Source organism: Dipodomys merriami, unplaced genomic scaffold (genome assembly GCF_024711535.1).
Source record: "Dipodomys merriami isolate MVZ:Mamm:240054 unplaced genomic scaffold, mDipMer1.0.p SCAF_604, whole genome shotgun sequence".
NCBI lineage: Eukaryota > Metazoa > Chordata > Mammalia > Rodentia > Heteromyidae > Dipodomys > Dipodomys merriami.
Window position 1 is genome coordinate 428,349 of NW_027206185.1, and position 13,091 is coordinate 441,439.

Here is a 13,091-nt window from a genome sequence, read left to right on the forward strand (position 1 = left end):
TATGATGGGCAATGGCCTGGAAAGCATCAATGGCTTCAGAGCACTTGTATATGGTTTAGGGAGGCTCAACTGAAGGAAGAATCCATCACCTATAGGGGACACTGTACACTGAAAATTCATTACAGGCTACTGCTCCTAGGTCACAAGCCAAGGAGGCACTTGTAACACAATGTATTTGTGAATCTAAACATGAAGTCATGCTCATGAATGCAGTTTATTGACCAAGCATTGTTCTGTAATGCATAACTGGATGTGCATACCACACATGTGTTTGTCTGTGTCTGTGTGTACAGATAAAGAGATGGAGAAAGATTTGTTTTAAGGAACTGGTATATCCATTGTAGAGGGTAGCCAGTACAAAATCTGCAGGGTAGACCTCCACGGAAGAGTTGACACTACCATTCAAGTTCAAAAGCAGTTCTGTGGTAGAATTTCCTCTTCATTTAAGGGTATCATTTTCCCCCTTAAGACCATCAACTGATTGGATGAGTCTCCACCTTATGGAGAATATCCACTTTGCTTAAAGCCTATTAAATTAAATGTTAACAGATTTAAAAAACTAATACTTTCTTAGAAATGTCTATAAAAATGTTTAGCAAATATCTGACTTTGACTGAGTCAAATGGACATGTAAAATTAACCATCAGAAGTCTATTTTGTCCACTTGGATACCCATCTGCATCACCATAAACCACAATGAATCTCCAAAATAAGAAACTAAGAAAGTTGTAGCTCTGTCTCACATGATATAGTCATCTTACATGCAACCAAACATGCACTAATCCTTCCCCAGAAGAGGCTACTTAGTCTTCTCCTTAACATTGGTTAGCAATACTTAAATAATAGGATCTAAAGTCAATATAGCCATGTTACATGAGAAGGGAATCAGGTGGAGGACAAGAGCCAAGACATTTGTGATAGATACACAGGTGCACAAACATATTTATAACAACGTAAGGAGACTGCTCCTGGAAATCCTAACTGTTTTTCTGTAAATGATTATAGCCTATCATAGCTCGTATTTAACTACCTTCCCCTTCTTCTGCCCATTCTGTACTCCCTTTGCCTTTAGCAAGAACCTCAGCTGATCATGGTTTGGAACCTGGCTGAGGACCCTAACCTCCATTCCTATTAGATGTCACCCTAGAAGATTTCCTGTTTTCCACATACTCGCCCTTACCTCCACACACTTTGAGAGAGTAGTCTATCCCCTCCATGTGTTCAGGATCTACATCCCTGTCATACTGTCACTCTCTTTGCCTGTGGAGCCAGAGGCATGGCCAGGAAACAGCTTTAATTTATGGTGGAGCAAGAGCCTTACCATCTTCAGCATGCTGTGTACTGATATTTTACTAACAAGGTGGTTTGTTCAATTCACTGCCTCCCCCACCGGCAGGTGCACTCTTCTGTCTGCATTGCCCCTTGCTGACTCCCCAGCACCTAAACAGAGCTTGGCACAGAGGAGGCTCTCAGTGGGCATAGCCAAGTGGCTTAGGGCCTTTGTTGAGATTCCCCTGGGTTCCAGGTTTGATTACAATCCATATACTCCCATTCCGGACCATCAGCCTGAGAGCCAGGCCTGTCTTGAGAGACTCTGGATGCAAATCTCCTTTTTGATAAGACAGGGTTCAGTTGCTTTCCTCTCAGGTGACAATGCTGGGCCACCAAGTAGGCCTAGGCCTCAGGAGGCTCTGGCATTCCAGCCCATCCAAGACTGTTTACCTGACTACTTTAGAGCAATAAACCTGTCCTATCCCTTCTGGCGCCTGCCTCCCTCCATCCTAGGCCTGTGTTTGAAAATATATTTAAATTCCAGGCCTACACACTGCAGATGCCACAGGCCACTTTGGCCTCCTGGGGATGCACCGGGATTTTTGGCGACCAGGCCGCCACACAGCCATTCAGGAGGAGGGGGACTTGACCCACTATTTGTTATTCCATGTCAAAGCCTTATCATAAACATCATCCTGGAACAGACCACTGAGGCTCCGCAAGAGGAAGGTTTGTTGTTCCAAGGCAGCTGGGAGCCGAGAGCATGGAGGCCTCTGAGTCTGCTTAGTGCCAGGCTGAGGAATTCAGGAAACCAAGAGGGAGGCTGAAGTCAGAGAGCACTTTATTCTAAAGCCTGTGCCCAGATTACCATGGCCACAATTGCCATCGGCAGACCTGCCTCCAAAATGAGCTTGGAAACAAAGTCCAGTTAGTCAAACTCAGATCCCTCCTGAAAAGCAGCTGAAAGTCAATGCTTGTTGAATGAATGGATGAATGAATGAATGAATGAATGAAGCTAGCTTCCCTCTATTTTCTGGAAGCATCAAGGTGAGGATGTTGAAAGGGGTGACATTAATCAAAAGGCATTGTATTCATAAACTGCTTTGTTGAATGGCTACTCTTCTGTACAACTACTTAAAAGTAACATATTACACACATATATGTATGTGTGTTATATGTATATATATGTACATATATATATATAATAATGCCATGAAATAAGCAACCCAAAAAAAATGCTCATGAAGGAGGACATATTGATTTGAAGTTCTGCTTATGACTTGGCAGAAGGAATTTCAAATCCCAGCTCTGTCTCTTATAGTACTGTGGCCTTGGGCTTGTCATTTCTTTTTGTTTCTTTGGATTTTTTGGTAAGTTAAGAGGCTTGAACTCAGGGCCTGGGCATGGACCCTGAGCTTTTCTGTTCAACTAGTAGTCTACCACTTTGAGCCACAGCCCCACTTCCAGTTTTCTGGTGGTTAATTGGAGATAAGAGTCTCACGGAATTTCCTGCCCAGGCTGGCTTTGAACTGTAATCTTCAGATCTCAGCCTCCTGAGGAGGTAGGAGTACAGGCATGAGCCACTAGCACCCAGCTTGGACTTTTTAATCTATGAATAGGAATACCAGCCACTCCAGCTGTCTCCCAAACATAGCAAGGTGGCCACTATGGACATTGGTCAACTAAGAAAACAGATTCCTGGCTGTCCCCAGTGCCCATCTCATTCTTCCATAGCTTTATCATCTTGGAAAGATATTTAATGTTTCCTCACTACATTTTTATTGTTTGATTCTGGTTTTTTAGAGACAGGATCTCACTGTCACCAAGTTTGGTCTGGAACTCACTTTGCAGCCCAGACTGAACTTGAATTCTCAATCTTCCTGCCATAGCCTCCTGAATTCTGGGAGTATACGTTTGGGCACCACACCCAACTCAGCAAGGTTTTATTATTTGTTTTCAATCTTTAAGTTAATGTGAAAATTAAATAAATCAATTTAGAAAGTTTCTGACCCCTAATATAAGCGGTCAATAAGCCTAGAGACCCTGGTAATGTGTGGATGAAGACTTCTTTATAAACTACATAGGGTGGGTACAAGGCCAAAGAAGTAGGGGAAGGAGCACAGAGCTCAGCATCAACATCTTTCCTCTTGCAGTATTTACTGCATACCTGCTATTGGTGATACTAGGGCTCAGGAGCGAAGAGAAAAGCAAGGAACAGTCGGTTCAGTGGGATGTATGCCCCTATAGGGGCTGAGGGCCAATGCTGAGACATATAGGACTTCTCAGATGACCTGGCCCTCATTTCCTGTCTGTAACACTCCAATAGCAAACTCTCCTGGCTATTTCACATGCATCCAGAGAGAAAACAGGTGTGATAGTGGGTGTGGATGTATGTGGACATCTGGAGATCCTGCCTTAGCCTTGTGGTCCAGCGCTGGGAGTCGGGGACCTCAGGGTGGAGCCTGCTTTCTCCAGCTCACATGGCTCACTGTGTGGCCTCTGGCAAACCCTATCCTCTCCTCCCTCCCAGGAACCCTGTCACCTCTCCTCTGGTATATGATGAAGGTATGATGAGATCAGTGGACCTCAAACTGGGCTCCAGGGTACCCATGGGAGTCCCTGCTCCAGCTTGCCTCTTCTACATCAACCAGCAAAGTTTCCATTTTTATCTGTGTCCCATTTGGAGTTCTAAGTAAGGTTCTTTTGGAAACCAACAATAGCAACAACAACAAAAAAAAGATTCCATGACTAAAAAAGGTTTGAAAACCTCTGGACCAGATGACCTCTAGGGACACTTCCAGCCAGCTCAAAGTTGAGAACACTTGCGTCTAACTATTTTCCTCTGCATTTTATTTAACAAATATGTTTTCCACGCACTTACTGCATGCCAGGTCCATTCTTAACACCCTACAGATTGTAATACACTTAATCCAGTGGAACACCTCCCAGCTGTGTGAGGGCCGCATGATTGCAGAAATGACTCTATGAGTCAGTTAGGGTCCAGGGGAGCCATTTCATCTTCTGGCATCCAGGGCAATGACCTCACCTCAGGTCAGCTGGTGCCTTGGCCAGGTGAACTTGAGACACAGTGGGGAAGGTGTGTGTGTAGTGGCTAGGTGTGGTTGCAGGAAATCTGTGTGTCCCAGGCCCTCAGAGGAAGGGAACAATCAGCTCAATATGGACACTCTCATCCAAGGCATGTGCTGTGTGAAAGGAAGTGCCTGTTGCCTTAGCAATGTTCACATTGTCCTGTAATCCATCCCTAACCGCCACACTGCCATTGACACCGTGCACCAGATGGCTGCAGATCTGATTTCAGCAGTGACAACCAGAGCCAAAGAGCCTGGAGAAGGCCTGGGGGTTGTGGAGAGGAGGGAGCTGTGGGTATTTTGACCTCACCTCCAGCCAGTTCATTAAGGGGAACAGACCAAACTTGATGTCTCTCATAATTTAGCTCTCCTTCCCAGACACCAAGAAATAGGATATGGGAGAGCAAAGATGGAAGCCATCTCCCCAGCCCAAGTTTGGCCCTGTTGCCTGGGCCAGTATTTTGGCCAGGTCAGGTGGTTTTTGTTCAGATTATAAATCTGAACCAAGTAGTGGTGGCATGCTCCAACCTACAGTTCAAATGCCAAAGTTTTAGGGTCTGTCCTTAAGGGATTATTGAGTAACCTTGAATTTATGACTGCAGCAGATCTCCATGTACCTCTCTTTACCAGGCAGAGTGCTGAATGCTAAGTTCAAGAGTGAGTAAAATGCACTTGGTCTTCAAGGAGCACCAACCCTTTTGAGGGACAGGCAATGAATGACACATGCTTTTGATGTCATCTAGGAGTACAGATCCATTTCTCCACCAGGCAAAGAATTTAGAGGCAGAGGAGTAATGTAGTAAACAGCAAGTTTATTGAAGGCAAAAGTATAGTACAGATTCTCAGTGGAGAGGGGCCCCCAGCTGGGAAATGGTTGAAACCCCCCCAGAGAAGAAGCCTTTCTGCTTTATTAATTCCTCTCCCTAAGACACAATTGATCAGTGAAGGTCCATGCATTATCCTGGGTCTTTCATTGGTCTCTGCCACTGGGCATGGGCACTGAAGTAAGTCCTATTGGTCAAGCCTGATCATGAAAGTGGATTTGATTAGTCATGCCCAATTGTGCACGAGGCATTACCTCACTACTCAGGTAAGATTGTGAGCCCAGTGAATTATGGGAAGAAGTGCCATCTTAAGCAGAGCCCAAGGTATGATGGGAACAAGAAGTACCATAATGGAGCACATGTTGTCTGCTATGTGTTATGTCCACCATTTTCTATCCCTAACTACTTAACAGTTCCTCATTCTTTCCCTCATTTATAAGCTATGTTCCCACTCTGGTGGACAGAAGTGAAGTGTATCAATCATCTATCACTACAATATGCTGTGTAATAACAACAGAATCCACCACTAATATAGCCAGGTCATTGGTAGGTAGGCTTCACTGAACTTACTGACTTCACATGTCTGGTCTCAAGAGCCCTGACTGGATCACTCTGCCCTGAAGGTCTCTCCTCCCCCACTAGGTGGGCCTGGGCTACACTCCAGGCAATGACAGATGCACAAGGTAGCAGCAGCAATACTCAAGGGCTTTTCAAGCCTTCCTTTGAGATGGTAACTGAGATCACATTGGCTGAAGCAAGTCAGAAAAGGAGGGAGCTACAAAGTCCTGTGGCAAAGGGGAGAGGATAGGATTTGCGGCTATTACAAGGTTAGTCTATCACCCAAAAGGAAAGACCTAATTCAGCTCCCAGGGTAGACAGAAAAGTATCATAGAGGCAGATCTTGGATAGCCATGTCTAGAGGCCAGCGGATGTTTGCTTCTGAAAGATGACTATAACAGAAGAACATGAGATAGCCGCACGTAGGGCTAGAGGAAGAAGGACTGCAGGAAGTTAGGAGGGGCTGGTGCTGTGGACCCAGAGGAGAATGATGCTTGGGCTTGAGTGGGTGTAGGCTAAGAGCCTGCAGCTTGTCATCTAAGTAGAAGGAACAGAGTTTGCCTAAGGCCTGAAGGCACAGGCTGGGATGGGAAGCAGCATGGACAGAAGGCCAGAAACCACCTCCTGACATTTCACACAGGGATTGCAATACGTTTTGTTTTGTTTTGTTTTTCTCCAACTGTGTTTAAATAACACCATAAATGATTGGGCCCCTCCTTCCCACAGGGTCTGAGATTCTAAGTCCTGTGAAGCTGGCTCCCACTCCAGCCATACTGATTGTGTCTTCCCTTCCTTGAGTCTCAGTTTCCCCATCTAAAATGAGAACATTGAACTAGACCATCACTTAGGGCCTTGTACCTGTGTTCTATTAGAACCATGGTCCTTAATTGTTATAGGCAGAAAGTGCTAAGGGAGTCTGTTAGTAAAGGACTTTGAGTCTGAAGGGCAGAGCCTGGGTGACTGATTTCTACATAGCAGATGCCTGGCTGGGCACAGCTGTGTCCCCAGAGCCTGCCATTGTTGGTCCAGAGGACAGAGGAGCTTGAGGACATGCCTGCTAAATGCAAGCAAGGTTAAGGCTCTCAGGGCCATGCTCCACCAGCCTTTCCTGGATAAGGAAGGCTTCCCAAGCAGATGGGCTTCAAATCAGACTTTGACATTGAGCTGTTTGTTGTTTTTGTTCACTTGATTGTTTTGCTTTGTTTGGATATACTCTTAACTATAAAATGAGCCTGCTTATTCTAGAAGACTTCTAAGCAAAGGAACACAAGGAGTCAAGAGAGAAGTCCATCATTCCAAGCCCAGATATTTTGCTGCATCATTAGACACAAGGTTGAGACTCAGAGAAGGAGGCAGACCAGCATGGGAAAAGGCCTGGAGACTAGAGCAGGCTAGCCATGCTCAGAGCCTATTGGTTGGACATAGGGAATGTGAAAACATCCTCTGGGCAAGCTGGTGCCCAGCCCCACACACCCTCTCTCTTTCAGGCTGTCCTTAAGCTCAGAGCAAAGAAGGTAGGATCTGAGGCCAGCGGGTCTCTGCGCATAGCCCTGATGCTCCTCTCTTTCCTTGGCCAGGTGTTGTTTGCCCTGAACCAGACCCTGCTGCAGCATGAGAGTGTGCGGGCAGGAAGCCTGCAGGCCCCCTACACCACAGAGGACCTCATCAAGCACTACAACTGCGGGGACCTCAATGCTGTGATCTTCAATCATGACACGTCCCAGGTGAGTTCCCCTTCCTCACCTATTCACATAGCTTAGAATCAGTCCCATACAACTCTACCTGGCATTTATTAGATACCTATGGTGTGCTGCGCATCTCTTCTCTGCCACAAAAAATAGGGACTATTTTCATAGCCCCTTTTATAGATGGGGAAAGTGAGCCTCAGAGAAGGAAAGAGACTTCTTCAAAGCCATGCAACTTATTAGTTGTTGAATTATCAAGTTGTTGAAATCTGCATTGCTGTAGGGCCTAGGATGTTGGAAGCTTAGCCTAAAAGACTGGGAAATGTTTAACAGGTCCAGTTCAACATTTGGGGAAACATGTAAACTGAAGGGAAAGCCCACAGTTATTCTGACCTTGAATCTAGCCTAAGATATTCTTTGTCTATTCAAGTCCTAGAAGAAAGATGACAACCAGGCCAGGCAAAGAGTAAGTAAGGAACTGAGTATGGCCTATCTTTGCCCAGACTTTACCAAACTTCCTGTTGCTGTTGGGCAAATTCTAAGGCACTTTGTCCAGGAGTTCGAAGCCCTGGACACCTTGCTCTCTGCTTACAGTATAGATCCCCTCAGGAACCTGTGGAACATGTAGCTGTAATGCAATTTGTCCTCCGGTGCTTCTGTGCCTTTGTCCAGGCTCCTCCCTCTTCCTGGATTCTTCCCACTTGGCCAGGGACAGGCATCACCTCCCCTGAGAAACCTTTCAGATACCCTGGATGGAGCTAGGTCCTCCTAGCACCTCTGCCTCGCCATGGTTCTTCTTTCATGATACTTGAATGTCCACTCACTCAGGAAGTACATGGGTTAGGCAGAGAAGATTACACTTCGCTACTCAGGACTTCCATATTTCTCAGGAAAGGAAAGCCAATTTTTGCAGTGGCCTGTGCCCATACTCTTCCCCAGCTCCCACCCCCATGTCCTCTGCCTCTCCCTCTGCATACCACAGCACACAGGCCTCTTTGCTGGTCACCTCTGACACCACTGCCTTCACACCACAGCTCCCTCTGCATAGAATGTCTTCCCAGGACTCACTGTGGCGGCTCATTCTCCCTCATAACTGGTCTTTAACACTTACGTCAACTATCATCAGCTCAATGAGGCTGATTCTATCTACCCTATTTATCAGAAGTGCAATCTATCCTCTACTACCAACTCAGACCATTTTCTATGCTCTGCTGTCCCCCCATAGCCTGGAGTATCCCAAATTGGGATACATATTTGTGCATTCATTAGTGACTAACATCTGATCCTCCCTACTAGAAAGCAAGCTCCATGAAGACAGGATTTGAATCTGTCTTATTCATTGGATTATCTTAACTGGCTAAAACAGTCTGTAGCCTGAGCAGGACTCAATAACTATTTACTGAATGAATGAATGGATGGATGAACTTGATTATAAATGCCAAGCACATGGTGCCATATAAAGGGACAGGAAGTAAAACCAGACAGAGTGGCCCTTGTGGGGCTCCCCTTTCATTAGTGTGAGAGGAGCAGAGGTGTTTCCTGCTACAGGAAATTTAGGTGGGACTGGTATAAGAAGGAAGGTTCCTGCAAAGTGAGTGGCCACAGACAAATCTGAGGTGGCCACACCCAGTAGAGAAAGCCACATGCATGTACATCAGATATCAAGAGAGCAGGAAGTGGAGTGAGATATCAGATCATCAAAGGGGTTCTAGACCAAAGCCAAGATGCTCTGTCTGTGTGTGATACCCAAGACATGGGCTCACCCAGGGTAGAGTCTGCAGAGCAGAGAGCTGTGCAGCAGTGAGAACACCTGCTGGGGAGAGGGAGCCGAGGAAGGCCAAGCCAGAAGATAGTGCATTCATAAAGATCCTCTGGCTGCAGCATGAAGAGTGAAGTGGCATTTAGAGGCCAGAGAAGAACAGAAACAGTCTGGGTTGATAATGATGGGCCCAGAAACTAGTTATACCTCACCTCTAGCTTCTTGCCTTCCTGCTTCATTGTTCTCACCTTCAAAAAAGACCGTGCCCTGGCCTCTGCAGCCCCCAGGTCACTGGCACTGTCAGCACCTGTCATGGGAGAGAGGGCCATCCTGAGGTCCATCGAGGAAGCCTTGTCTAGGCCCCTGGTCTGCCTGAGGAGTAGTGTAGCCACAAAAATGTCCTGTGCAAACCCACTTTTGAAAGTGAAACATAACTAGGGGTCAGAGCAATTGGCAGGTATAAAAGAATCTTCTCCAACCATAAACCTGGACTATCCTGGACAAACCAGGACTCATGGTCACACCATCAGCCACCAAACCAATCCTTCTAACTTCTCTAAGCATATGCCTCACAGGTTCTTACTGGGAGCTTTAAGGGGACCTCAGGCCCATTCTGGGGGTGTCCCTTTTAGCTCCTACCCTGACGCAGGGTTGGATCCATGCAAGTTCTCACAACATCTGTTGGCTGGATGAATTCCAGCAAAAGATTTATGGAGACCAATGTCATCAGCAGACCTGAGCACTTGACCATCCTTAGGTTACAGGCCATGGAACAAGGAAGCCTATCCTGAAGCTCTTCCCTATTATCTCTCCAAGCCCTGGCCACCCTATCTTTTTGTTCCCCCTATCCTATACCTCTCCCTCCCTCCCTAGGACTCTGGGGACCTAACATGTCCTCTTTGAAATATTCTCATACGTCCTGCACTTAAACTTGTCATAGGAGATTTAAGACCCAGGACAAGCCTAATGACATCATTAGTTTGCTTCCCTCTCAGCCCTGGCTCACATCCAGGCCCCATCCTTGGCATGGAGCCAAGGCCCATCGCACAAGACATACAGAGAATGTTGGCCAGCATCCGGGCAGCCCCAGGATCCTGAGTGTCCAGCCCAGCTCCTTCATGGCTTTGAAATTTAACTTTTTTTGGTTTTGTCCATGTTAAACATTTTTGGTCCCTAAGGAACAAATGGGGATGCATCTTTGTACAAGTTCATATTTGTCCATGTATCCAAGTCCTTAAAGGGGGAAGGAGCCCTTTGTGGCAGCCTGTCCCATCACAGGGACAGGTGATAAACCAGCTCTGTCCCACAGTTAGGTGTTCATAACAGCTGATGCTTGTTCAAGATGTCCTTTGTGTCATACTCTGTGCTAAGTACTTCCCAAAACCTGTCTTATTTAATCCCTACATGCGCATTGTCCTCCTCCATGTTACCAGCTTGGAACCTGAGTCTCAGAGAGGCCAAATTGCCTTCTAATTATAATGAGGCCTCCCTCCCTCCCCAAGGCTAAGTGGAAAAAGAGAACTCCACACCGCATGGTGCTCACTGTATGTTTCCAGCATTCATAACCATGCTTCCTACAGCTCTTAGCCATTCACTTATCCACTCAGTAGCGAACAAATAAATATTCACCAAGGGTATGTGGTCTCATTCACTCCCATGCCTAGGAACAGAGAGAAGTCTTTGCAAGAGAAGTTTCTAGAATAACCTCCCAAGTCCAAGATCTTCCTGCTCTCCTCTACTCACAAGTATTTGGTGTTTCCTCTAACTACATCGAGTCCAGTGTGGCCTATTGTGTCATGGCTGCCAGTCATTCCTTCCAAGGGGGTGAAGAATAAAACACAATTTTTATTTGTATATTTTCTAAATAAATAATCCTTGGGCACAAACTCTGTATAATCCTTGATTAGGCACCAGCCAGGGTACTGCTACACACAGCTAAGCAGCTTGCTGTTCAAGCTTAGGGGAGGCTCACCATATGATTACCTTATTCCCCTTAGGACAGTAAAGCAGTCCCACCATTCAAACGCCTTATCTCCCACCTTACTCTGAGGAACATGCTGGTCATATACCAGCTGACAGCATAGGCAGATGTCCCAGCTTCCAGTGGCCCTCAGCCTCAGTTTCTTTTGACTCTCCCCATTTTCTCAGAAAGAGTGTTGACCACCCATCAGTGGCTCTAGAAGCTATGTGTTTGGACTCCTATTTGGGGGCTAACACCTAATTTCCTAAAAGAAATAATTTCTTTATGCCAGCCCTCCATAAACCTCATCCATTAGTCAGTCTGACCTGGTACCTTATGCTTTGTTACCTGGGGAATGGAGGGAAGAAAAATAAATGGAAAACATTGTGTGAGCAAGAGCTTGGAGGCAATGATATTTGTGGGTTCAGAGGAGACTGTTGTAATTTACTGTCTCTGTTTCCTCAGTGGTCACATGCATGTGTAGGAGAAGATGGTACTAGAATACCTGCTTCTGCCAAACAGGCTGTACAGGTGAAATGCTGGGGATCAATCACCCCTTTTGGGGCACCCTCTTTATGCCAGGCACTGGCAACCTGGAATCACCCTTGAACCTGGAGAGTCAACAGCCTACTTAAAAGCACAGTTGCAATGCTATTGACAGGCCACATGGCTGGCTATGATAGGGAAGGACCGAGGGTTGATATAGTTGGACAGATCCCCGGCTGATGCTATTACAAAAGAAGCATTGGAGTCCTGGAGTTTGGGGTTTTGAAGTATCCTAAGAAGTCATAGAACCAGATAGATAGATACTGGTTCAATCATGGGGAAAAACCAAGGTACCATCTCCTGTCACCTCTGGAGTGGGGGTTCCACATGTAACCCATGAAAAGACTCTTATCTTTTAGTCCCCACAGTCTCCTCAGTCCCATGTTATAAATGAGAAAAGTGGGATTCAGAAAAGGTGATCAATGTGTCCAATACCCAACAGCATCAGAATTGGTGCTGAAGTCCAGACCAGCCTAACTCCATGTGGTTTTCCTGCAGTACCAGGAGGTTCAGCTGACTCTCCACATCTCTTGCTAAACTGAGCTCCTTGTACATGCAGGTGCTGGGGTCCATGTTGAAGTGAGAGTAGTAAGGAGATAAGCCTGATCTCAGGCTTCCTCAGCCACTGAGTACTGAGATGAACTCCGGCAGAGACATGAGACAGACCAATACAGCTGTCCAGCTGCTGGAGCTCCCAGCCTGGCTCTGCCACTTCACTAGTTGAGACTTTGCACACATCTTAGGACCCTTTTCACTTTTGGTCGCTCAATCGATAAAACTCAGAGGATAACACTCAGAAGTGAGTGAAACTCTCAGCCTACTGACCAGCCTAATAAAGGTAAGTCACTCAGCCCCACCCAAGCCCTTCCTGCTTCCATCAAGACCTGAAGATGGCCTCTATCTTGCTATTGCAGCTACCCAACTTTATCAACACCACCCTCCCACCGCACGAACAGGTAACAGCCCAGGAGATTGACAGCTATTTCCGCCAGGAGCTCATCTACAAGAGGAACGAGCGCATGGGGCGGAGGGTCATGGCGCTGCTTCAGGAGAACGAGGACAAGACCTGCTTCTTTGCCTTCGGAGCAGGTTTGGGCCCCTGACTTCTACTTCCTCATGGCAAAGTCCAGACCCAGTAAATGGGGCAAGAAAAGCACGAGGCACCCAGCAGCAGTGCTGGGACCCTCTCACTTCTGCTGCTTCCGATCAAGGGGTTTCTCATAACAGTCCCTTTGGTGAAGGGAAAGGCCTTGCCAGGTTTAGAATAATTTCTGTGGTCCCTTCAAGCCCAAAGTGGCCACAGCTGAAGTTGGCTTCAACTCTCCAACAGAGTCAGGGTCAAGGCGGAAGGCTGTGTGACTCAATGGAGAGAGGTGATAGGTTCTGGCAGTCCCCAGA

General features: G+C 46.6%; 1 protein-coding gene across 1 annotated transcript in view; it reads left to right on the forward strand.

Annotated features, from left to right (window-relative positions):
• The window catches only part of LOC138814730 (metalloprotease TIKI2), a 208,790-nt gene that overhangs the window by 168,300 nt on the left and 27,399 nt on the right, over positions 1–13,091 (forward strand). The window contains exons 3-4 of the mRNA XM_070003852.1: positions 7,321–7,467; positions 12,608–12,782. Coding sequence (XP_069859953.1) covers positions 7,321–7,467; positions 12,608–12,782 — 322 coding nt within the window. The remainder of the gene's footprint in view (positions 1–7,320; positions 7,468–12,607; positions 12,783–13,091) is intronic.